The following is a 27,727-nucleotide window of genomic DNA, read 5'->3' on the forward strand; positions in this document are numbered from 1 at the left end:
ATACTATTTAGAGGCATGGTGAAGCTTTGGTACCGCTACAATATCACCAATACCACCCAAAAAGGACAATTTTTCCATGGAAAAGCTTATTAGAACACAATTCTCAAACGCACAAACTCCGTTTGTAGAGGAACTTTGTTTCCAGTCTTCCAGATTTCTAAAACTCATAACAGACTCGAACTTTTCGATGTAGATTTCAATCGTAGCAAATTGGTTTAATTTGTAGCAACACCAAACCAATTAGTGAACCTACCTTAGAAGTACGTGGCATTCTATTGCTTCAAACACAAATCTAATATATCCTTTAACTATTCGAGTACCGGGTATACAAATTATGAATGTTCTAGGAGCCATCTTCGTTGGACTGTTTGCTATCATTGAGGAACGATCGGACTGCGTCCACAGCTCCTAAAAAACATTTTCTAACAAACGAAAGGTTTTCATTCCGACATGTATCGAAATAATTGCTTGTTGTTTTTACATTTTTATTGTATAATTTAAAAACTTTTTGTTTGGTTTTTTTCACAATAGTTTTTGATGGTTTTCTTGCGTTTCGTTTGCTTGTTGTTTTTTTTTTCTTTTTTCTTTTAAAACAAAAATAGTATTAAAGAAGAAAAAATATTTTATTTAATATATTTTTTGTTTCTCTGTTGTTTGTTTTTGTTTTGTTTGCTCTCTTCTCAAGTTATTTTTAAGAAACAATTAATCAAGTTCTTATTTAATTATACAAATTTAAAAAAAAATAGTAATTATATAATAATAAAAATAATAATTATAACGGGGGAAAAAATGCAAATAATTGTAGTTTTGTTGTAGTTGTAGTTGTGGTTTAATTTCTGTGTGTTATATTCTGTGTGTTTTCTCGTATTTCAAAATGAGAAATATTCATGATTGATTGATTGAAGTGATTGTTGGACCAATTGGTGTGTGTTCGACTGTAATCTATTGATTGATTGTCCTTTCACATAGATGTGTCATTGTCGAGGGCGTGTTTCTGTCTAAAGGGTATCTTTATCTTCATCTGTGATCTGTGTGCTGTGTTTTATCGTTCTTTTATGCTGTGGATTTCTGTTCTATACAAAGTTTCTCAGAAATAAGGAATATCTGAAATTTATACGCAATTTCCAGGATTTAATAGACTTTTTGCGGATATTTGTTGTAGTTTTTAGGGGGTCATCGTCGCAACGACCGGAATTATATTTGTTGTTTCTTTTTCTTCTGTTTCTTCTGTTCTTCTTTCTGCTTTCTATATCTTTCTCTTTCTTTTTGGAGACTCCTCTTCGCTGTCCATCTCTCTCTTCCTTAAAAGAGAGTCCGAGAGTCGGGGGCTTGCGGTGCGTGCATGCAGCTGCTTCTTTACATGTTCTCAAATTGATCCACGCGACGCTTTGTGTTGCCCTTACGGATCTCGCGGAGCGTCTTGTACTTGTCACGTCCCTGACGCACATTCTCCCGATGAATCTTATCGTTTGCCGTCTCTTTCGTCTCATCCCGCGACTGCGCCAGATCTTGTTTCAGGGCCTGGACAAAGAAAAGAATAAATAAAAATCAATAGAAATACAAATTTAATGCAATTTTTGCGTCGAGCAACAGACCTTAAGCTGATCATGAAGGCGCTCATTGCGCTCGGCCAGCGTGCGTCTATCCTCGATGGGATCCTTGATATGCTCGTCAGTGTCCAGGTCGCGTGAAACATCGCCACCGGCATCGCCATTCGTCAGCTCCTCCTCATTCTCGTTCTCATCCTCGGCCACATGATGATGCTGCGGCGTTGTCGATGCAGCCAGCAATGCGGCAGCAGCTTCAGCCTGCAAAAGCAAATTATTTATTTCAATTTTGAACATAAAATTCGCAAATCAAAGAAATGAGAATGCAAGTTTCTCGGGCGTTTTTTTAGGGAAGTTCAGGTTAAATCGTGGAATAATAATAATTGTATGAAAGCTTCTTGGAGCTGCCTTCTTTTATCGAATGGACTCCACTCCGTTTATGGACTGCTGCCATTCTCACGTTTAATCACGTCTAACAATCAAATTACCCAAATAATTTCTATTATCAAAAATATGGCCCTGCCTTTTGGAACCTCTGAATAAAGTGCTTATCAAATTGGGTCAGGCAGGGAGATATACGTAGATATGGATATACATAACTGCAGAGGGTTTGCCACTGACCTGCTTGCGTCGTGCTTCTTCGACTTCGTCTTGTAGACGCTTGGTCTCCTCGTCCTTGGCGTTGACCTCGTCCTGGATGCGCTGCACCTCCATTTGCTTGGCCATGATCTCCTCCTCGAGTTTGATCTTCTCGACGGCCTCCATGTTCTTGGCCTCCTCGAGGCGCTGCAGCATCGCCTGCAGTTCCTTTTGGCGCAGCTCGAGCTCATCCTTGGCGGCCTGCAGCTGCTTCAGCTGCTCCTCCAGCCGTCGGATCATCTCCTGTGCCTCGAGCAGATCGCGCTGCGAGCGCTCCATCTCCTCCTGCATTTGCTTCAAGCGATCCTCATACTCCTGCTGCTTCTTTTCGGCACGTTCGCGAGCGGCCAGCGCCAGTTGAAGCTTTTCGCTGTGGAAAGAGAGAGTTAAAGAAATCGAATTCGATTAGGATTAGAATTACGAATCGAGTTAAGCAAAGTTCAACGCTTAACGCTTAACGCTCAACGCTTACCGCTCCTGCTGTTTGGCATTTTTCTCTTCGCGCGCCTGCGCCTTCATTTGCTGCACATCGATCGTGTCGGGCTTGCGACGACGCATGTACAGCTCATGGTTGCCCATGCAGAGGGCCAAGATTCGCTTATTGATGCGAACGCGTGGGGCAAAGAACATAAAGTCGGGGGCCTTCTTGTCGATCGGCTTGATGATGAACTTCTTTTCGGAGAAGGAGATGTTCCGGATCTCGGACCAGGGGAAGCCTATCTTTGGCGTTAGTCGATCGTCCTGCTCATAGATGTTCAGGCCGAGGGCATCGACGCCCAGCCAGAGGTCAGTTCCCTTCTTATTCCTGATCTCAAAGTAGTTGACGCCATACATCTCCAGGTCTTGGGCAATCTTCAGATACTCCATCATGGCGTCCTCGCGCAGCATGCTGCGATGCTCCTGCCACCAGGTCATTATCGATTGCTCCCACTCGTCCTTGGACATCTTGTGCTGATCGATCACCCGCTGCGGCAGCAGACGATCGTTCGCCAAGAAACCGGCTGTGTGGGTGGTCTTGTTGTGATCACCGTGCCGCGCCTGCACCGCATACGAGGCGAGCAGTACGGACGTCTCGGGCGGACAATAGATCTCGTCGGTCAATATGGCATTCTTCACCTGCAGATAGAACAGCCGCAATGTGATGTCCTGTATGAGCTCCTCGGCAACATCTTCCGGATAGAATTTGGCACGGAATCTGAACTGCAATGGATTCTCCTTCTTCACATCCTGATTCATGACCTACAAAAGTAAACAACAACAATTGTATCATTAATAAAAAACGAACTAAAACGGATGGAGATGAGTAGAATGGACAAGCTTGTCTCTCGTCTCTCTTCTCATTACCCATGTGGAGAACGGCATAGATCCAGTCTTTTTAGGCAGCATAAATAATTATACACAGACAAAAGATCTTATTAGTAAACACAGGAAAGTAACAGCCTCAAATCTGTATCTGAGCAAAATACTTGCTCAAGCAATACTCTCTACAGAAATCGATCTATCTAGCAAAATACTCTAGGGGATTCTCGCTTGGGGGGGGGAGTCATTAGATTCGAACTATCTTCTGCCCACCATATCATCGGCATCGTCATCCTCTTCGCTTGTCTCTGAATGATTCACTCCATTGCTGTCGCTTGTTGTCCGCTTGTCCACATACTTCTTTACGCGTTTCAAATATTTTATGGTCTTTATGGCCGGCGATTCGGGCTACATAATAATTATATTATATTATAAATATTATAAATTATTTTTCTGACTTTTTCCGTGGTTCTATTTTGGAAGAATATATTTTATTTTCAAATGAAAATGGATACGATGATTGATCAAAATGTAATCCTAGTAATATTGTAAATCTTCTGAATTTCACTTTACTCTCTTAAGTTTATCCTTTTCATTGATTTTTTCATAATTGAATTTACCTTTTTGTACAGCTTAATCCATGTGGAGTCGCCTTTGGAGTCGGTATACTGAAGACCGAAGAACCAAACCTCACGCAGGCCGATCGTCTTGACTACCTGATCGAACAGTTGTTTGCCCGTCGTCGTCGACTGGATGGCAAACTCCAGTTCGGCGTCCATTGTCGTGACGCGCACATTCAGCTGCAAAAGAAGAGAAATGTTTTTATTTCGAATTGTTTTGCAACACAAAAAACATACATAAATCTCAATTAAAATTTCCCATAAGCGAAAGGAACTTTAAACTTTTACCCTACCAGTGAGGGTAACATTGCGCATTTGCATTACAGTGGAGTCAAGTACAGTTGCCACACAGTTTTTTAGCTTTACGCGCATTGACCGTGCGCCTGTCTATGGCGGAGGGGCTGGCTCCCGTCCATAGTCAACTCAGAGTCACCTATGATATATTCCCCCCCTCATTCACCCAGTGGGAAAATTGGTCAAGTGACAAAATACACACAGACACACATTACGCTCTCTCTCTCTCTCTCTCTCTCTCTGTTCATTCTTTCTGTATGTGTGTTTTGTCAACTTGTATAACCCGCAGCGCTGTCCAGCCGGACAGTCGGTCGGCTGCGTCACACTCTTTCTCGTACGTTCTGTTGCTAGCTTTGGGTGCTATGCCTGATTGATTTTCTTTTTGATTTCTGTTGTTGCTGTTGCTTTTCCCTCGCTAGAGCGTGATTTTTCCGCCAGCTTTCCTTTTGCGCGCCTTGCAAAAACGTGCGTTCCGAGTCGAAAGCTGGCGATGCAGCCTTATGCAAACCAAACCGAAACCAATACATAAACAGAAACACCAGCCAATCAGAATGACACGTGCCCCCCCCCCCCACAACGCCACATGCCACATGCTGCATGACGCCGTGTCCAGTTAATCCACGAAAGCAGAGCGGAACATGGCACGATTATCGATAAATGGCAACAGAGTTAATTCTCAATTCGATTCAAAGCCAAGAACTTGTTTGCAGAATAGGATTCGAAAATGGGACATGCTCTCTCGCTGCCTCTCTCTTTATTCCTCGTGGGCGGTGAGTACAGGTGAAATATTTCAAGAGCAGAAGAAAACCCAAGCACTCTAGATTTCTAACAAGTTTTTGCAGCTTTTAAAGATCCCAAGAACTAAGATGAAAGAGGACACTTGTTTTGCTCGTTTTCTGAATGGATTTTACGCTTCGTTTCTCTCTAGTCTGGTGTGGATTTTCTATTATTTTCTATTTATTTGACTTTAACTGATATACAAATTGGTTTTCAATCGTTGGGGTCACTTAGAAGTGTCTTAAATGATATCATCCGAGATGGGGATTTTAGGTTCAATTTTAAACTGGGGTTTATAGAATTATGTGCAAAGATTCTACTCAGATTTCATCACATAATGGAGCACCCATGGATCCCCCCATTTTGTGATTGTTTTGTTTGTCATCGTTTGTGCCATTTGTTATTTTTGTTTTGTGTTTACTTTTTGCCTTTGTTTTCCAGTCGGTGAATGCAAATCAAACGTGACACAATGCTAGGAAATTGAAAACGTTTTTCATTTCAATCCAATTAACGTTTTTGGGTTAATGCAACAACGTTGCTGTGCCGTTTTGTTGCGTTGTTTCCTTCTGTTCAGCAGAGAGTCAGTCACGCCGCACCCTCTCCCCCGTTCGTTTCCCCATGTCCAATGGGCGGTCTGATCTGGTCTGGTCTGGTCTGGTCGGGTCTGTCCACCGAATGGAAGCACATAATACCAGCAGAAACCCGCCATCCAACGAAACGGAAGTTGGGAGCATAACCAGTTCTGTTCGAGTTAAAAAAACATGACTTGATTTTTCCCACATACCCTTTAAAGTAGGGTATTTAGACCTAAGCAGTTCGTAAAAATATCAGCATATAACTCAACGGAATGCACCCTGATTCTGTGGACAGGCGTGAGGAAAGTCTCTAGTATAGAACATTTTGATCTACATGTTCAATTTTTTTGTATTTTCATGTATTATTCATATGAACTTTATGGTTTTTTTTAATAATAAATTCAATCATTTTGTTTATTTTCTTTTGAATTGTTACTTATTATCCATGGGTTTTTTTTTATTTTATTTATATCGTTGAATTAATTTTATATTTTTTATTTTTTATATTTTATTTTTAATACATATTTATTTTAATTTTTATGATTTACTTTTTGCCATATTTAACTATTAAAATATATTTTTTAATGCAAATCGCAACTCTCCAACCGATATTTTTTCTTCATCTGTAAAGTGTGTTTACAAATTCGGTTCTAGAGTTGTTTCCTTAAAACGGAAACCCTAAAAATGCAAAAGCAGCACAAGAATACACTCAACAAAATAAAAAAAAGACAAAAGAAAACACGAACCGTTTTCCGCTTAACGCTGACTCCGCCGTAGCGGGGCATACGGACACGGCTGTCGGAGACGACGACCATTCTGGGCGCGAAAGGGTTTCTCAGTAGCTTTTGAATTTTGATAGCGCTTTTTTTCGGCAAAAAATAATGTGTCGCGCGTGTCGTAGAAAAAGTGGAACACAAACAAAGCGCGAATGCAACAGCAGCAGCAACAGCAGCAGCAACAGCAGCAGCAGCAGCAGCGACGGACGCAACAATGTTCGATACGGTTCTGTTGTCCAGCGGCAACTGAGGAAAATGGAAAAGTCGAGGCACGTTTTGTAAGCCCAACAGCAAAACCGAAACAGATAGAAAAGACTGAAGTAAAGAAAGCCGTTGTGGGGGGAAAAGAAAATGCTGGAAAAACAAAGCAAACTACAAATTGAACTAAATTTGCGTCCGCCCAACGAGAGAGGGGGGCATCGTCATCGACGTTGTCCGTTTGTCAAATTGCATGTTAATTATGCATCTAAAATTAGACAACACAAAACAAAACAAAACAGAAAAAAGGAAAACCTGACACTGCCTCAACATTCAGCATTCCGACTGGCAGTTAAGTGTCTATCCGTCCGTCCGTCTGTCTGTCCGTCTGTCTGTCAGATGGTGACCGTAGAGGTCAACATAAAGATAGATAGATAGAGCCAGCCCCGAAGTAAGGCAAACAAATCAGCGTCAATCATGCGCCGCGTTACCTGTCAGTTCGATTTTTATTGAAGCCAGCAATTAACCCACTGAACCCTCCCCCCGCCACACACCACACACCGCACAACCAACCCCAACACACAGCGAGTGTATGTGTGTATATAATCGTATACTCGTTATAGAGAGTGAATGTGATGGAAAAACGATGAATGTGAAAAACTATATAGACTGGGCAGCGGAAAAAGGGAAAGTTATAATTCCACTGCCACTTGGGTGCATACTTTAGGCTCGGGGAAAGCGTTTTCTTTCGAAGCGATAAGAATAAATCAACTATACAGAAAGAGGAATTGCCTGGAAGTTAAGGAATTGTTTCGAAAATGATGGGGAATACAGTACAAAAATGTAGATGGGGATTATCGTAACAGAGCGAGAGCCCCTTCGAGTGGAAGCATTTATTTGGATGGGATCCTTTTCCTCCTACATTTGTTTTGCATAAGCTATAAAGACACTTAAGGAGATATCGGGTGTCGCGTGACTCGATGAAATTGTCTCTTTATTGTTTCTTTAGCCATTTTCCTTCATTCACATGATCGCGTAATGAGGTGCATTAGTGACCCCCAAAATCCATCGCTCCATGCCATCCATCAATCAGCGAGCGATACACAAAAATAATCAAAAAAGGCATTTAAAAGTTGTCATCGTCTACCGATAAGAAACGACTACCCATGGAGCCCACTCCTGCACCATTCCCATCTACTGAGTCTCTCGCTCACCAGATCTAGATATCTCTCGCTGCTGTCAATCAAAAAGAAAAGCACGAATCACCGAAAGGAGTCCCATTTTTTCACAATGTTTACGTGCCTTGTGTGTGTGTGTGTGTGTGTGCTATGCCGTCACATCAATGACGTCTTCGAGGGGCTATCTTTCACCCCACAAAAAAGTAATACAATTGATAAAAAATATCGCCAATAAATTCAATTATCAAGAAGTCAGTCCGGTGCAATGACGTCCTTATTCCACACTTTTAATCGATTTGCTGAAACTACATTAGGAGATGGATCTCGTTTTGACGACAATTGCAAGAGTGTTTTGATAACCAGAGCCGCACACCTGATGGCAGATATAATACCACCCATAATCTATGGTTAATTTACCACTAAATACCTATTTTCGTCTCTATCAGGGTTTCCGCCTTGGGAATCGAATCAGTGTTCTGCTCTTATGTCTTCTGATTTATGGTTTGGTTTTTGTTGATTATTTAAGACTTAAAATAACGCACAAGAGGAACATTTTTCGACACCTTAAAGTAAATTTATTCTAGACAAATTTTAGAGTCGAACCATGTCTGATCGCGAGTACTGGCCATAAAGATAGTGACTCGTCTTAACGCGGGTTGGTTTTTTATGCTATTTCAAATGATGTCACTTATGGTAATTGTTTCATATTTTGTTTCTTATTTCTTTTTGAGACACTTACCGCTTTTGGAGACATTTTCCGGCTTCTTTTCCTTTACTGTTTGGGGGGAAAGCGAAATGCTGTTGTTAGGGGAGTCCTCTTGGAGGTTCTTTCGTGTTTGGCTTCTTCGTTGCTTCGTTTAGTGCTTGAAGGTGGTGAGTCTCAAACTGCAAACAAAACAATCAAGTAAAATAAATTTCATTAGTTTTAGAGAACGAAAAGCACCAAAGCAAAGAGCCGAAGGGACTGCCACCAACTGTTCCATAAGAGAATCACAGTAAAGCTTTTTATATGATTTGTAGAGCAGTAATTATTACTCAGAGTTCTCCGAAACAAAAGAAGATACTCATGCGAGGAATCAGTGATAAAGTGCTGAAAAGTTCCATCCAATTGATAGAAAGACAATGTTGCTTGGTGAGTGACAGGTTGGAAAATGCATCAAAGAATTAACTTTAGTTTTGTGAACTTGAAATGCAAATTCCCTCTTTCATTTATTTTGGTTTGGCAAACGTTTTATCTGTGTGATTTTTGAGTGACTTTGTAATCGCCCAAAAACCGCTCGACCATTTCCGCCCATTAGGAAATGGGGCTCGCTTTTATCAATTTAAGAGCCCAACGACAAAATAAATGTGTGACGGAGTAGAGACTTTGAACGCGTAAGAAAATATAGTGTACGTGCATACATATATCCATCATTCCACCAATCCGTCTGTCACACGAATTCGGACATTAGTGTGGGGTGGGGGTTTCTGTGTGCATTTTGTTGTCAAAGTGCCAGTTGAAATCATAAATATCATTATAGACCTTATTTGTACATATGTACATACGTGGGCCCTAGATTTAACCACAAGGCAAGCACGTGATAAATATATATACACATGTCTGTATGTATCTTTATGTATGTCATTTATTTATGGGGAATTATAGTGAGAGTGCAAATTTGCAAAGTGGTTTTGGGCATTCCTAAATTTCGTGAGCATTCGATTTGCAGCTAAACCAAAGCGTGTTCAGAGACTTTACTTCCTAAAACTGCCTTCTTTGTGTTTAAACATAGCTGCCAAAAGTCCTAATTAAACATTTTATGCTATAAAATACATTTCCATGTGCGTTGTTCAACACTACGAGTGATATTTGCAACTCTAAAGCATTTGAAACCCCATAAAAAGCTTCTCCTATAAGAGGTAAACGTTCTTTTCAACATTTCGACGCAATCTTTCGAGTGTTTATTCATTTGAGATTGCAAAGTGTTTGTTTGCACTTGAGGCGCAAAAATGCTATTTTTGGGAATGTAGGAATATGGATTATGGCCTCCCAAATAATATACACATGTGCGAAAATCCAATTAAATCTCGTTAACAATTTGACATTTAAACTTGTGGTGGTCCCCCAGAGATCAGGGGGATCGGGGGCAAACCACAAGCCACATGACGTCAATGTTGGTTGCATCGAATCGTACATATCTCTCATTGAAACCATTCATAGAATGTAGTAGTTGTACCCTTTATTCTTCTTCTGTTACTTCCTATGAAATGCAAATAAATCATATTATAAGATGATGATTTCTGTTGGGTTTTCGGGCGCACACAAATTATGACATCATGCGGCATTTATTATCGCCAGCGCGTGAACTTGAAGAGGGCTTTCGCAGCGCAGCACACAGCACACAGCACTCCACTCACCGCCACTCCACATGTATCCAAATAAAAAATGAAAATACAAAACGTAAACTAAATGAGCTCATGCCTGCTTCTGAATGGTTTTGCTGTTAGCGTTCGCTTTGCGCTAATCAACAAGCCACAGAAATTCCTTTCGACTGATTCGCGAGAGAATGCCACGGGGAAACGTGTCTCCCAGCCAAAAATGACGGTTACTGTTGCCGCGCTCAATCGAGTGGAGAATGAATCACAACAAAGCAAAATTGAAGCCATGAAACTTGTGATTAAGTGCATCCTGTACTCTCTATATCGCTGGTGGTATGCCGCACATATCTATGTACATTTCCTCGTAACTTAATTGCAATTTTATTTGTTTTTTTTTTTTATATTTAATTTAGAATTTACTCTCCCTTTCTTCGTTTCCTCCTCCTCCTCCTCCTCTCGCTGGTATCTTTTATCTTGCCGCTTGGCCGGAAATGATTTGGCAAATTCAACTTGTATCTTTTGGTTTCCATTTCCATTTGAATGTCGTGTAAAATGTACAATCATTGTACGAACACGCACGCATGCGTTCTGCTCCTTTTGGCACTTGACAACACTGAGAATTGTGCAACAACGGTATTAAAAATGCACTTAACAGTAGAGCAAATGTTGCGTTTTGTGAGCATTGTTTGGTTTTTACCTCAGAACTATTAAAAGCTAGAGCTCACAATAACACTTCTTTCGAACTTTACAACACTGTTAGAAAATGCAATTGAACAGTAATAATGCGCAGCTGCAACTGCCCAACTATAGAGTTAATCTTTGGTTAATGAATGGCTTTACAGACCATTATTTTCCTGCCCTACGTGTCCCCTCGTCCAGCTTCTTCTGCCGCACAAATAATTCATTCAGTTATACACAAACGTTTACATAATAATTGTTTAGCTTTTCTCCCTCTCTTCTGTGTCTCTCTTGTGTGTGTTTTGTGTCTCCAAATAGCGAGATTCCTGCTGAACCGCCACCCCCCACCACTTGAGAGCATTGTTTTTGTGGCCGGTTTGTGTTTAATATCCATTAACTACATTAATGAGTTCAGCTTTAAACAGAAAATGGAAAAGGCAGAGAGCCAACAGAAATCACGTTTATTGTTTGACCACCGGAACACAGCCATCGCTTCGATGGATGGCACACGCACACGAAATGAACGACAAAGACCTGACGCGACTGGACAACAACTCGACAGACAGCTGGAATGGCTGGCTGGCTGGTTGGCTATTGCGTATGCTATGCGCACAACGCAACGCATTTTAAAATCCATTCCATCAAAATTACTTGCAAGTAAAGTCCAAACACACAGCCATCATACAACAGCCTTACCATCGTAGCCATATCTCTTTCTGCTTTTACTTTCCTTTGGGGTTTCTCGGTTTCTCTTTCGACCAGAAAGCCCCATCATATTAAATGAGCAGCAAATAAAATTATTTCTTCTTCCACTTTGGCGTTCATTTTCTGTTTGACTTTTAATTTTCAAACAATTATTTATCCAGCCTCAAAGAGGGTTACGTCGACTATGAACTGGTCTTTGGCAAGGCAGAAAAATGTTTGTCACAATTATCAAAACCAAATGCACACTTTACCCAAAACAAATCAATGTGAAGGAAATGTGTTACAGCAACATGTTCGCTGTTTCAAATATATAGACCATGGCATAAAGCTATCCCAAAAACCAGAGAAAACATTTAAAATCTATAAATCTTCAAGTGTATCCCCAACTTCGATCCCCCTAAACACTCGCTTCTTTCTGGTTTTATGGTATTTATGCTGTTTTCATGGCACGTTGATTTGCCCCCTCCACATTTTCAATAATTAAATGCGCTGCCACGAAGGCAATCAAGCGGCGGTATCCACAGCAAAGAAAAAGCTAAAGAAAATATATGCCTGACCAAGTACACTATATTTTGTGTACACAGAAGATGCATTTATACTTTTATGAATGAAAATCAGAGGCCCTGGAAATGAAAACACAAACAGCAGGGATACATTTTAATAACATTGGAATGGAATATATTCAGAGGATATTTCCCTGCTTATCGAATTAAAACCGAAAGACATACACAAATTACAGAGCCATTAATCAACTGGTGGCACTTTCAAGAGAAGCCAAAATACAATTTTGGAATGGAAAATACCCCTTGGAGTAGAGTGGAACATTCCTGGGAGAGCTTTCCGCTTATCCACTATTTCGTTTGGTCGAGCATACCCTTTTGAGGCCACAGCAGAATCATTCATCAGCTTGACGTCAAGAAAAGGCATAACAGCAAATGTGACAATTTAATGAAGCAAATTAGCCTTAAATGTTCCAGATACCGTCGACAAAGAGAATCGCGCACGTAAAGAAAATATAATATGTGTGACAGAAACACCGACAGAGAGACAGCCGAGAGAGAGGCGAAGAGGGTGAGAATTTAGTATGTTGAGGAGACACCGCTCCCATTGAGCGGGGGGGGGGATCTAATGGAAAGACATCAGACATCGTTGCCCATCGCTGCCACAATTAACACAGCACGCAAATACATTAAGCATTTCCCGCCTCAGTTCTCTACACGTATGTTTATTCACGGGATGTCATGATATTTCTTTGCCTTCTTTCTCATGATATTATTTCGCCAAGTCATCGACATCAATGTTCTTTGCGAATGAACGGTTGCTTTTCGAACGAAAGTCGAGGTTTCCATTACTTACCCAACACTATAGTTGGCTGTTAGCACTGCTAAAGGAATGCAAGTTGCCAGTTTGGGCAACTTCAGAGCCAAATCGGTTCATCAATTAATCAGAGTACGTACACACACAAAGAGTACATAAAAAAATCGTTATAATTTTCCAGCACTATCTTGCAGTTTAATAATACCATATAAAATGTCACTTTTTCGTGTCTTTCAAAGTTTATGCGACTAGAAGAGAAAAATCAGAGTGCATCTGATTGTTGCCTTGATCATCCTATCCCATTCCATGCCATCCCCTGACAATTATATTCGTGGCTAGCTGAAACTCGTATTGTGTAAGCACACTATCGTATCGATACACGATACATCCCGCAGATTGCCGCTAATTGTTTTTGTCAATTGTCATGCAAAACACACGCACACCCCGAAATCCAAATACAAAAACAAAACACAAGAGACTGACACAGACTGACAGAGAAAACTGTATGTTGGGTTTATCATCATCTGGTTAGTGGCGAAGGGCATTGACAAAATGAGCTTTGAATAGTGGATCGGTTGGTTGGTTGGACTCAATCAATGGAAAGTTTTAGGGAAAACTAAACATCATAATTTTGGTATGGAAAAAAAAGCAATATGAGTACCTAACCCAGAATTATTTAATGTTATTGAATTGATAATCTAATTTGGTATTCTTATATAATCAATTTGTGTAGCAAAACTTATTAACATTGCCAAGGAGGATTCCGTCTTTGCCATCACTTGCACCCAATTGAAACCATTTTTTATCAAGCAATTTCCAAACGATTGATAAGCCAATATAATTGCATTCCTACTTGATTGACCGCGACTGCTGTGTGTGTGATTGTAAATCGGTTACCGACTGCCGATTGCCATCTGCCGTCTGATTTTGCTGTGGCAATCAAAATGAAAGTGCACGATTTGTGTGTGGGGCTCGTCGACAGACGCACAACAATTGTAGTAAAATTCAAGTTAATGTTGTGTTGTGTCAAAGCCACTTCCGTTCCCCGGCCCCTAGGCCCTGGGCCTGCCGTTTACACACACTGCGGGTGAATATCATGCGCATATCTTATCTGGAAACACACATTCGTGTGTAGCTTGGGTCTCGCATGTGGCAATCGGCCTAAAAATATTTTATATTCCTCATACCTAGAATAATCAGAAGAACGTACGAACGAACCCACACACTCTCAGACTTGAAAACAATTAGAAATTGGCAAATAGGCACCAACCAAACGCATGGCATGAAACAGCCTGCTCCTCCTCTTTCAGCTTTTGCTGCTCCAGTGATAGTGCGGTAAGATATCTTGTACTACAGAACAGAACAAACACTACAGAAAACTCAGTACAAATAAAACACGAATTGGGTACATTGCGAGCGTCAGGGAAACGACAATTGGGTCGCATGTTGTGTCATCGAAGACATCGTCATCGAATCGATAAAGAGTCGATGGCCGCACCTGGCGGAAATTTAATCAGATTTTATTCTTTAGTGCATTTACCAACTCATGAGGCATTTGCTGTTTAGAACAGGTTTAATAATAATATTTTGCCTCAAAAGAGCTTTATCGAAGGGATTTAAAAGAAAATAATACCATTTTTGTCCGCCAAAGTGCATTAGCCACTCAATTTTTAGTGATTTATCCCACAACTACATGCAATTGGTGAATGCCAAAAGGAAATTCCCATCTTAAATGCCACAACCATTGCTTAACACCAGCTGCGGCACACATTCTACAGGTTTGCAAAATACTAACGGGCATTAATCATCGCTAAAAACATTCAAAAACCAAATAAACAACAACAAAACTACAACTTGTCGTATCAGTAAGAAATAAACAGCAAACAAAAAAAAAACCAGTTATCCAGCGGCCTCCAGAGATTGTATTCTTTGTATGAGTACTCCCTCCGTATGGGAGAGGTACAGTCGCCACCGCCGAAGGCATGTAAATTACTCATCCGCGAGCTCTTGATTTATTGGGCCACAAAAAAAACGTCGCCCACTTGTTGGGTAAATGCTTTCGTTTTCAATTTTTGACAATTGTTATAGCGATTCGCAATGGAATGGAATGGAAAGACAAATGACGAAAAGACGGAAAGACAATAACCCAATCCGATCCGATCCATGGTGTATTATGAAACATAGACAATTTGCATGCACTGTGTGTGCGTCGAGGCATGTTTTATGATGCAACAGAGATATGAAAGCGAAATAAACACACATAGAGACACTCGCGGTGGTATGTCCCTCGATCGTATATTATTTGCAACCTATTTATGACAGACAGAGAGAGAGAGAGAGAGAGAGAGACCGGTAGAGCAGAGAGGTATGGGTATAGACAGCCTTTGCTTGTTAGCTAATTTCATTTCATTTTTACCTTCCACAAAACACTCGTGCAAATATTATTAGCAGCACTAAACGACGGCGACGGAGGGGCCCCCATTCATTCCCCATTTAAAATAGAGACAATAGATATGCGATGACGAGTGGGGGAAGGGCATAGAGATACGACTGCGAATCGACTAAGGCTGCGACGACTCTACTCCGCCTGAAGGTAGAAGAGTAAATAATATGCGTGACATTGAGCTTTTGAGGCTATGCATACGTTAATGTGCACTCATCGTTCACCTCTCTGCATCGCACTCCCCCCCGCCAACCATCCAATTGTTGTCTTGACTTATAAACTTTATTAAAAATTAGAGTCATTCGAGTCATAGAGCACACAAAGAGCACATTAGATCATGTCAAACTTTAGTTCAGGAATCCCATCAAACGACTCAAAATAGCCTTGTTGTCGATTCATGATTCATACGAGATTTTACTCATTAAATCAATGAATGGCATCTTTTATGCAAGGAAAGTATTTGCATTATAAGTTATAATTTACAATACAATTTGAATAGAATTAACTCAATGGTTGTTACGTTTTTCTTTCCCCCATAATTCCGATCCTTAATTTTGCCATCAACTTATCGATACTCTTCGGATCATACTTTTGTACCCTAGTTAGATAAAGTTTAGTTAAATTGTTGTGCCCAGTGTTTTCCCCATAACTAACATGCAGTCAACTTAATTAAAAATCTAACTATTCTGGCCTTCAATTAAATATTCTATTCTACTGCAAAAAAGAAAAGCAAAAGTAATCACAATTGAAATACTATTTACCTATCAATCGCCATCGGACCAGACCTACACACATCTCCATTTGACCAATATTCTGTTTTGATTGATTGATTTACGAGTTCATAAATGTATGCAGAGATAGGCGGAGGCCGAGACCTCTAGGTCTCGAAACAAAAAAGCCATTAACAAAATAAGCGTTAATGAAAATTTGCACACAGGCAGCAAAAAGAACAAAACAAAAAACGAAAGCGAAACGAACAAAAATTGTTTCCATTAAAACCACATTAAAAATAGTAAAACACAAGAGCCAATGGCAACTAAATTTTCTGCTGCTGAAAGATGATTACATTCCGATAAAAAAATTACACAAAAAAGTGAGGGGAGGAGACCGCAGACACAAGGTAAATCAGAGAGACAGAGAGAGGGATGACAATGCAGTGTTGTAAAAGCAGCGGAAGTGTTGATTAATTGCATGGCACATCCGCCGTTTTGCCAGATGATCATTCATACAAATATCGGTATATCTCACTGGGAAAGCGGATAAGAATCATAGGATACAGCTGGGATTCTTTCATTTAAAAACATATAAAAATGTAATTTTTAATGTTATCCTTTAGGTAATTTCCATAAGGTCAAAAGACTATCCTATTTATCAGATTGTGAATGCCAGCGCTTGCGACTCTTACAGATCTCGAGATCTTAGATTTTCTCGCATTAGTTGAATTTGTTTAAGCATTTGAGAATCTTAACTTTCAAATTTTTGTATTTTTCGCTTTAATTTAAATGAATTTCACGGGAAAAAACCACCTGACACCTGACTCATTCGCTACACACGCTCACACAAGATTCCATTTTCAATTCGCAGTTCCACTTTACCTTCGGACAAATCTCAAGCAATCAATTGTACAATTAGTCATTTCGACAATTAATAATTGACTATTTTTAAATGTGTGCGATACGACGACTGCAATGATGATATGAGGCTAAGGCTAAGGCTACGATGATGACGGTGAAGATCATGATGATGATGAGCTCAGGTTTTGAGCAATTTCTAAAAAGGCATCAACGACGCCATTAACGTCACACACACGTTTCGTACTTTGGAAAAATTTATCGTATTTTTTACACCTTGAACTTTGACGCAACACGAAAGCAGCGTCGCGTCGCGTCTCGCTCTCTCGTCCAAAGCTCGCGAGCTCTCTCATGGCTCTCCGAAGTCTTGTTTTTGAGTCGAAATGATGGCGAGAGCATAGAGTTAAAGTGGAAGAAGCTGTAACTGTAGATATCCGAATCACATGAGACTAAAATAACAGAATGAGTGTAAAGTGCAATATGAGCCTGTAGCGGGGGGCGAGATCAACCTTTTACAGCCTTCCCGCCAGAGCCACGCCTCCTCTCATTCACATTCACATACACATACATATAAATGTACGTGAAAACGTGCCAGTACCTTGATATCTATAAGCACTGTACCTTAGCTATCCATATGTAATTGTGGTCAACAATAAAACAAGAGAACAATACGGAAATACACTGAAACAAGAGACAGCGTCTACTCATGTACGTGTAGATGCTACTGAATAAGCTTGTCCCAAAGAGCGACAGAGTGAGATAGCGACAGCATTCGTCTGCAAAATTCAGCAGCATAAAAGAACAACGCAAAGAACAAGGTGAAAAGTGTTGAATATGCAGAGTACGATACGTGGGATACCCTAGAATTTCTGAAATAACACAGCAATGGTTTATTCTCACATAAAGATTATTGTAAATATAATTGTATCTGTTTGTCGGCTCTAGTTCGAAACCAACCTAATATACCCCAAATACTATGAATCTTTTATGGCTAATGGGCATTCACTCAACCTGTTATTTTGCTGTCCAATTTGTCGTCTCTCATTCTTGGTTTTCTTGTGTCATACATTTTTTCGGCATTGATTTCGTGCTAATGACAATATTAATAAAAACAGACGAAATGGTGGAGGGGGGAAGGGGAAGTGGGTTCTGCTTCTTATACTGGAAATTGTTGCGGGCTTATCTTTGGAAATACTACAAGTTTTCCCCCACATATACGAATTATGTGACACCAAGCGAACTGAATGCATGTCTCTCTCTCTCTCTCTCGATCACTCTGTGAAAGGGTATCGCAAACGACAACAAAGAGTTGAAATAGTGGCAGAGGAGCGGAGTGGAGGAATCTATGCAAATGAGTTAACAGTTATTTAGAATCAGTGAAGCGTCATCGCTGTGTTTTTAGAACACCGCAACCCAACCCTCCATACCCCTCCATCATTATTTTTTGTCCTCTCTCTCTCTCTCTATTGCTATCTGCCTTGCCCATCATCACAGTTACGTTGACCTTCAGAGATCGTAGCGAAGAGAACTCTACTGTTGGGTGCGGCCGCGCGGCAGCAGCTTCAACTTTTTGGAGGCTGAAGAAGCAACAGAGGGGCATTGCAAGGGGCAGGCCGCGGCTACAAAAGAAAGCTGGCGATGGAATTTTAGCAATGCGGCCACCAGCCAGCGCTGCCCAGTTTATACTTCCCCCCTCTCTCACTAGACAAGTCTCCACTTGCTCTCTCTCACTCGCTCTCTTTTTTTAGGAGTGGGAGAGAGTGGGAGAATGGGCAGCGCATGTGCAACTGATAAAACACGAGAAATAAAAGGTCCATTAAAATTGTTGCAGATTAATGTTAAATATGCATTAATCTATTATTTTGAACAAAATTAAAATGAAAAGCAAATTTAAATGCATTGAGCACGCGCGAAAAATCAGTAAAGGCAAACTCTGAGGCAGAGGTAGAGCGACAGACAGCGTCGCGTTTTTACAGAAACATCTCTTTCTCCGCCTCTTTCTATTCAAGATGTTAAAAGATGATCTTTGCCATCGAATAGCCTTTATTTGTATTCAAAAAGATAACAAATTACCAAAAATACTTTTATTTTGAAAGGATTTGATGATGGAATATTAAAGAGTGACCAAAAAACTCCTTATGAACTATATGTTGCATGAAAATACATAATATTCAGTGTTGATTTAATAAATTTTAATGCATTTATTGAATAAAAGGTCAAAGATTACCATTTTGTTGAGACCACGGACCTTAGAAAACTTTAAAAAACTTTTATTGTAGATCTGTAGATCTGTATTGTAGAATCTGTCAATTTATCAGAGGATATCATCGACTCAATCTAAGGATTTTTCCGTTAAAAGATAAATGAGTGCATGCTTGCTGTTTGTTTAAACATGCCCAGGAAGTAGTAGGATCATTTTTCTTTCGCATTATTATACTCGGTATTGGAAGAGTTTAGGGTTTTAGCAGCGCATCTTCGAACTTCCTTCTCGTTTAGTTAGTTTTATATTTAACTTGCGACTCTTATCGATTAAATTTCACGACAAAGAGGATTCCCGGAATGGAAGTGGTCACCGTATCCCGGTAAATTCATTTTTTTTTCCTTAAAAGTATGGTTGTGTGAGGTAAATGACATTTATTTGGATTTTTTTTCTTCAGGTTTTGTTTGCTTTGGGATTTCCTTTTCCTGTCTGATACCCTATTTGCAACACTTGGGGGTATTTTTTCTGCCGATTTCCCGCATTTGTATCCCATTTTTATTCAGTTTCCTTGCCGGTTTCCCATTTTCCTACCCGCTTAACCATTTTTGTGACTTTTTTTCCGTCTTTTCTGCAAAATAGCTGCAGATTGACGGCATTTTTACAGTTAGTTTTTGGTCAAAACGAGACGTGGGACCTGTTGCTGCCTGCCATCGCCAGTCAACCATCTCTGCGGCTTTGGGACTACTTGTTTGTATGTTTTGTGGGTAGGGGGAATCAGGCAGATAGGAGGAGCAGGTGGAGGATGGAAGACAGCCAACTAGGGGACCTGCTCCCGCTCTGTCTCTCTTTGTGTGTGCCTTGGTCAGAGATTTGTGGCTGGCGTTTTAGAAAGTATGTCAATTTAGAAAAGCCATTGACTGTCCACCACACACACACACACAAAAATGCACACGGGGAGCAAGACAGATGGGGAAAAACGCATTTTGCATACTGTTCAAGTGTGACCAGACTTTAGTGTTGATTATGAATTTTAGATTAAAATACGAACCGCTATTTCTGTTTTCTTCGATGGACATGTGCAGCATACACCTACAAACACACACACTCACAGAAAGAGAGGGACACAGAAAACACAGACACAAGCACTGCGAAAAAAAACGTTAAGATATATATTTTTTTTAAATTTTTTAACTGGCGCCTTTGATGAGAGCGGGAGTCAGAAAGAGTTGTTTGTTCGGTCGATCGGGTCGTATGGTTTTACACTCACACACACACGTTTATACGCAAAAAACACTCGGGGGTGGGGAAGGAGTGAGAGAACAAAAAAAACTTCGCGTCTGCTTGAAACGAGCGCGCCGTCGCGACTGTCTCAACTTTGGGGCTTTTGGGGGCTGCCTGCCTAGGCCAGTCGCTGCGCCGCTGTTTCTGCTTCAGCTTTTGGCGACGCTGCTTGCGAGAGAGCGCTGCTGCTTGGGATGGGGAGGAAGAGAGTAAACGGCATGTAGAGTGAGTGGCTTGGATAGTGAAGTGCTGAGTGAAGTGGAGAGTAAACTGCAAGACTGAGTGGAATGAAGTGGAGTGGAGTGTATAGTACAGTAGATTGTCGAGTGAGTGTCGATTACAGAGAGCTTAGCACAGGGGAGTGTAGAGTGTGGTTCTGTACGAAGGGTGGGGTGTGGTGGAGTGCTTTTTTGTCGTTATACTCTCTTCCGCTCCACCAGTGGACGCGTAAGCAAAATAGAGGCTGAGAACGTATGATTCGAGTTTAGAGGAGCAAAGACGGTTGCTGTTGCCGTTGTTGTCGGGTGGGGGTTTAAAGATAGTGCAGGAAATAAGATCTCTCTCACAGACACACACACACATACACGTACATACAACTATGTTCCTTTTTGGCCGTTTGTGTATATGTGTGCGTAAACCATGCGGCTCAATGGGCGATTGGATACCCTCTGAGAGTCAGCATAGGAAAGTCATATTATCGGGCTATTGCGGGCATACCCATTACCGTCTATTGTGTCATTGGGTCAGTAATCGGATCGAGGAGTTCTCTGTATGGAATTATGTCATTAAATCAATAGACATTTTGCGATACGATATCGGTGTTATGCAATTCCGATATTGTTTCATTCAACCAGTGCAGCGCGAGAGACAGTTGCTATAATACAGGGTATTCCATAACCGATATGACCCGCGTGAGGAGTGTCGCGATTATGAGGCCTTGGATCGTACATTCCTACATTTGTGATATCGGTCGCCTATCTCTAAGAGACAACAACAACGGCAGACGGACGCACGCACGCACTCGAGAGCTGAGTCCAAGTGACTAGCTTGCTCTTCTGAGTCACATTTTCCCCACTCCACTTTTCTCTCAGCTACCCCCTGCCCTAATTCTTATACTTTGTGCGTAAGAGATCGGTGGCGCAACCGGCGAAGGGGGGATCACTGCCAATCTCCTGCCTTTATCCTCCTGTAACCCCTTTTCCAAAATCCTGGCAACGACTCTGTGTGCTACTCCCAAAGTGAAGATAGCAAAACCAAAATTAGAACATTACGTACTCGTACCGCGACAGAAGCGCAAAATATGCTGCTCTGCTCTAGAGAAATACAATAAAAAAATATAACAAAAAAATGGTTTATCAATTTGAAAAATGATAAAAAATAAACAACATTTTTCTGTTATCTTGCTGACAGTGGGAAGCAGTAAAAATACAAAATAGGCCCAACCGAATAACACAAAACTGTCGATTCTTAATTTGTATGCAATTCCATTCAGATCAATCTTTGACGACGCCCATCCTACCGACTCGAAACTTCATCTAAGAGCCACTCAAAAGTACCATCAAAATTGCACCTTTTAACCATTGAAACATTCAGATCAAGGAGTTTTCTCCCAGATATGTACCAATTCTTACATTTTTCTTCTCATAAATCGTATTAAAAACTTTTGTTTCTATGATTGACTGTATGATCTATCGGTCGAATGGTTCAACGAGGAATGGCCCACCCGCCCCTCGAGGGTCAAGCTCTCTCACAGAGTGCTCTCTCTCTCTCGCTCTCTCTCTTTCACTTTCCAGAAAACGGTCGCCGCAGAAGCACAAAAAGTAAAAGCCCATCCATCTCCGAGTGTTCAGAGAGTGATGGATCGTTGAGGGGAGCGGCTGGAGGTCGAGCGGCTGCCCCTGCGGTTTGACCCACTAAGTGAGCAGCAGCAACAGCCGGCCCCCCGGATACCAGAATGCAGTTTTGTGAGTCACGAAGCTGATAAATTTCTCACGCGTCGCCGCTAACGCTGGCGCTGACGACGTCGCTGTTTCTGCTGCTGCTGGAACTGGGTGAAGGGCGGCAGCGGCAGAAGCCAGACTGCAAAGCAACAACAAAAGTTACTTACGTGGGAAATTTGGAAACAATACAACAAAAATAGGATTTTGTTCAGGTGCCTGGCAGCTGCTCTCTTCCTCTCTCCCAGCTGATGCACGCGGTGTGGGCGCTGATGCTCTCACGGCAACAAAAAATAACCGTTTTTGTTGATTCTTCTTTACTTTGCCTTCCCACTCTCTCACTCACGACGACTACGGCGTTGGCGTTTCGCGGCTACTCTCTTTTTCTCTATCTCTCTCTCTTTCTCCCAGCGGCTGCTGCGAACTGCACGTAGCAAAAGTTGGATGCGAAATGAGTGGAGTCGAAGCTGCGGCTTGGATCCGAATGCAGCGATGGGTATGATGCCCACAGCACGGGAGAGGCAGTGAGGATGATCGGCAAACAAACAAACGAAAAGCAGTGAGACAGAGAGAGAGAGAGAACCTTTGCAGTAGCAGCATCAGCAGCCCCAAAAAGCAAGTCACGCGGCTTGAAAGAGATGGCTGTGGGGGGAAGAGTGTGAGAGAGAGAGAGAGAAAGAAATCCAGAGAGCGTAACAAGTGTTTTAATGGAGGAGGGCTGTAGCTTCACATCAGGTGGCAACGCCGGCCGCTTGGAAATTTGAAAGCATCGCTGCATTTTAACGTTTTTCTTATTACGTAACGTTCGAGTTACTCTCTTTTTTCAGTCTCTCCCCCTCCCCTTTGTACGCCCCGCTGCCTACTGCCTCTGCCTGCCCGCTTAACTAGTCAAGCATGAAACAAACAACAAAAATTACAAAAGATAACTAGTTTTTTTTTTTTTTTTGGTTAATTAACATAAAAAACGGTACAACAAAACGACGCCGCACACTTGTTGCACACTCAAAATTCACCCAAGGATGGGAGAATGGGAGAGAGTGGAGAGAGAGAGAAAGAGGGATGGTAGGGCATCAGTTTACCGTAATAGGAGGGTTGTCGTTAATGTTTTGATATTTTTTTGTATAGCTAATAAAATTAGCATCAAGTTCTAAACATCTACCAACATTTTTGTTTATTATTTGGCCAACATCCTTTAAAATGTGAATCTTTACATATCTTGAACAGTGTCAAAAAATCGTGAAAATCTCATAAATTTGACACATTCGTACATTTGTAAATGGATATCTATCTATCTATCTATCTATCTAGTACATATCAACATATGTAAATCCACTTCTCTAGCATGTAGTCGCACCCTCTGCCTCCTGCCATTGCGCGTAAAATTCAAGTTCACGAAGGAAACAAAAAGAGATTAAAAGGCTGCAGCAAGTCGAATGCAAACACATTTGCGTGAAGTTATTCAGCTGTGCTTTTTCTTCTCGTTTAAATAAATAAACACGGAGCACGAGTACCAGGGGAAACGATTGGCGGCAACCGGCAGGCGATGACGTCAGTGGCATGCCAAGAGCGCATTTTGGTTCGATTCGGCTTTTGGCTGTGCAAATTTTGTGTATTCAATGCCGGAATCCGCCAACACAACACACGGTGGCGGCCAGGCCATGCCAGAAGCTGCCAGAAAAAAAAATCCGTACATACGACAAACAATTGCGGCGCTCGGTTGTAGGTGCGCTCAGAGATGGGACGCCCAATCACGGTGACAGTGGGGAAAAAGTGCATCAATGGAAATACATTTAAATTGACTCTGAATCGGTTATAAGCATATATTACTATCGGTTCGGAATTTTTTCTGAGTCTGTTTTGATGCACCTAAGCCACAAAGATTTTCGAACTGTTTGCCATAGTTTCCCCAATGATATTGTCACGCGCGCCTCTCACGCTCTCATCTCTCCACGGCGATCTCAGCGTCAGCGTAGAGGTGCTGCCTGCCTACCTGCCATTTTTTTTTTGCTGCTTCAGCCTTTGCTCTTCTTCCCCTCCAAACCCCGACCAAACATAAATGGCAAGGGGAACAGCTACGCAAATTTCGCGCAAATGGCAACACTGGCGGTTAAAACCGGTTTCCTTAGCTTTTTTTTTTGGGAGCCGCATCAAAAATATGCAAAGTCCAACAAGAAAAATCATAGATGTGTTAATTGAGAAGGTGACCGGAGTGAGGAGAAGATGAAGAGGGAGAAGTCGAATTTCCATCCATAAATCAAATAATGAATGAATCGAGAGAGGGCAAGAGATAAGGAGAGTTTTGAAGCGAGAGCGGCGAAGAGAAAAGTGTAAACAAAAGCAGCATCCGCTCTGGCAATGCAATCATCGCCGTCGGCAGAGCAGAGAGAGAGAAGAACAGAACAGAGAAGAACACCGGACGATGGTAGGGGTAAGCGAGAGAGAGACCGATGTTAGCCCAGTTATCCCAGCTGCGAAAGAGGTACTAAAGGGTGTATCGGACCGCGTGCACCTAATAAGTGACATTTGAAGTTAACTAACGAAAAATCATAGAAATATACTCCATTTATCTATAAGGCATTTAATTTCCAGGGTATGTCACAGGTCGTAAAGCCAAATCCATTCCATGCCGAGACCTGATCAATAACTTGTTTCTGGCTTATTGAACAGCATTTATTATAGAGAGAGAGAGAGAAAAAATGGTGGCTGAGGGTGAGGTGGAGGGGAGGGAGTAGCTAAAACTTTGTCTCCGCTGCTTTCACAAGAGTGCCACACAAAACCGTTACAAATTGACTTGGGAATGTGGCAAATGTGGAGAACAAAAAATATAATAGTAAGAAATACGAAGAGATCATCAGCCAGAGAGCAGGATGGCAACAGCAGAAGTCGCTTGCAAAATAACAGATCTTCCGCGAACCCGTTTTATGATCGATCCGATCCGTTGGAGTTCTAACTGGAAGTCCCTCCAAGAGTGATCGCTGATCAGATTTGGCAAGTAACATATGTACCAATAGGAAGGTCTCATTGGATCAATATACAGTAATTGGGCTCTCATGCACACATTGCTGGATGGATCAGCCGGACGACTGGAAGTGCAGCGGTTCCAACTAGAAGCGGATTCACATGCTAATGGGATGAAAACCACTAAAATTGAAATGGGGCTGGCCTTACTGGTGTTTTGGCTCCCGCCACTCTATTGCCACCACTCGGATAACGACGGAAGTGAGCGACTTGCGAGACACAAAGAAAAGAAGACCGTAACACAATACCTTTTGCATGTGTGTGTGTGTTCAGGAGTGTATATATAGTGTGAAAGGAAAAACTTTTGACTGGAAAAACGGTGGTTGGAGTGCGAGTGCAGTAAGTAATTTTCACACGCTTTGGAGGGCTGTGCGAGAGGTAGCCGGCACAAGCACACAAAGAAACACAAAAACGTTTTTTTGATTTATGAGCAGCTGCAGTCGAAAATTATCACGTTGTCTCGCTCTGCAGTCCAGCGTCTTTAACTGATATTTCAATGCAACGTTGAGTATGGGTCCGTGACTGTGTGTGTGCAAAGAATGAACCGCAAGAAAGAGCAATATTTTATTGTTGCTCCCTTAAAAATTGTTAAGCGATTTTTGAAGCAACAAATGGCTGACGCCCGCCAATGCTGCCGCTCTCTGCAGGCCGGTTAATGACTCACACTCTGAAGTCTCGCTCGCACACACACACAATCCACAATCTCCAGTTAACGTCTTACACATACACTCGACACCCGAGTCAAAGTCTCACTCACACTCAAACACCGGCCTATACCGGTATTTCAGCATTGCGCTACACACACACACACACACACACACACTCACACGCTCGGACACTCCATTATTCTCCTTCTCACCTCTTCCAATTCTTTTTTTATGGCTGCATGATCGTTTACATAGCAAATTAATTGTTCGAAATTGGCAAAAAGAACATTTAATTAACGCACCACCATCCGCCTGCCGCCACAACCACACTCACCTGATAATAAACAAACGAAAGAGAGAGATGTATGTAAATAATAACCAACTCACTTCACACACACATACACACACACACACTGCCGAACGTATGCACACGAGAAGGCCAAAGAGTCGACGGCTCTTTTGTTGCTTTTGCTACTGCTGCCGGCTCTATGTATGAATCGTCACAAAATATTTCGAGATATATAGTAATTTGATTGTTGTTGGCGGCACACAGGAAAAAAATGGACTTCGTTGTCGTCGCTGAGCAACACGAAACACGAATAAAAAATATACAAAAAACTACAGCGGCGCTGCTTTTGCCGGGTGGCTATTGTGTGTGTGCGTGTGTCCATGAGTGAGAATGGCTCTGTGTGCGTGTAGCGGCGGGGCGGCTTGCTTGTTGCGCTTTTTTTCTACAATGCGTCGGAATTTTTCAACTTACAATTTCTTCGCTGGGAAAACTCTGGGTGCATGTAAACGTAAACGGATGCTGCACATTCAGTTTTTCGGCTTCTTGATTTTTTCCCAGTTGGGCGCACAAATCAAATCAAATCAAAAAAGGCAAAAAAAAGGAGCGAAACGAACGAAACAAAAACGCAAGGGAGCGCGGACTTATCGATTAAATATATTGTCTGGTACTCACAAATATACCGATATATACATTTAAATTTTCAAAATATACTGTAAATATACCGATAAAAATCAAATTCCTTGATTTTGACATTCGCCTCAATATTACTAGCACGCGTAGACTCAAGGTATAATTTTATCCGATTGATGAATAAATTTTCTGTGGGCTGAGATTCTTGTTTGTTAGTGATACCAAAAATAAAATGCAACAACTCGGAACTGGATTTCCGATCACGCGGTTCAGACCCATCTCTTTTAAGACAACCTTGCTAAGGTCACACACCTTGTATTTTGACATAATTATACTAGTATTTTTGACAATTTTCTTGTTTCACAAATGCACCACATCGAATCCTAGTTCGAGATCAGCATTTCTGACCGTTTGCCATTAAAATCTCAACCATACCTTATGGCAATAATTCAATTATATATTCAAAATTATTAGAAAAATAGCTTAAGATTTAAAATTCAGAGATGGTCTCGTCGACATGTGACATTTCGAAGTTCCTGCCTAAGCACACAGATAACGTAAGTGGAATGCTGCTAGAGGATTCAAATTCCAGCACGATTAAAAAATGCCTCACAGAAACGGGATAAAATCCTCTATGGGGAAATGGAAACGACTGACAGCGTAAAACGATTTTCAACAATCGATGAATCGATAAACACATACTATTTCGTTTGCGCGATTGCCCTGCCAGTTTGAATTTGACCCACAATC

General features: G+C 41.4%; 1 protein-coding gene across 6 annotated transcripts; it reads right to left on the minus strand.

Moving 5' to 3' along the window:
- Window positions 1–1,026: 1,026 nt before the first annotated feature.
- LOC117590216 (moesin/ezrin/radixin homolog 1) lies at window positions 1,027–26,978 on the minus strand. Of its 6 annotated transcripts, none has more exons than XM_034282678.1 (9): window positions 26,819–26,978; window positions 8,643–8,788; window positions 4,106–4,285; window positions 3,759–3,893; window positions 3,531–3,557; window positions 2,659–3,425; window positions 2,169–2,556; window positions 1,596–1,808; window positions 1,027–1,521 (listed from the first exon to the last, which is right to left on the minus strand). In XM_034282678.1, exons 2-9 carry the CDS (start codon window positions 8,655–8,657, stop codon window positions 1,357–1,359), a joined length of 1,890 nt encoding a protein of 629 aa, XP_034138569.1. In that variant the 5' UTR covers window positions 8,658–8,788; window positions 26,819–26,978; the 3' UTR covers window positions 1,027–1,356. The 6 variants fall into 6 exon arrangements, with proteins under 6 accessions (XP_034138569.1, XP_034138571.1, XP_034138570.1 ...); XM_034282680.1 differs by lacking the exon at window positions 26,819–26,978 and adding an exon at window positions 22,564–22,759; XM_034282679.1 differs by lacking the exon at window positions 26,819–26,978 and adding an exon at window positions 20,224–20,320.
- Between the last annotated feature and the right edge of the window lie 749 nt (window positions 26,979–27,727).

Source organism: Drosophila guanche, unplaced genomic scaffold (genome assembly GCF_900245975.1).
Source record: "Drosophila guanche unplaced genomic scaffold, DGUA_6, whole genome shotgun sequence".
Taxonomy (NCBI): Eukaryota; Metazoa; Arthropoda; class Insecta; order Diptera; family Drosophilidae; genus Drosophila; species Drosophila guanche.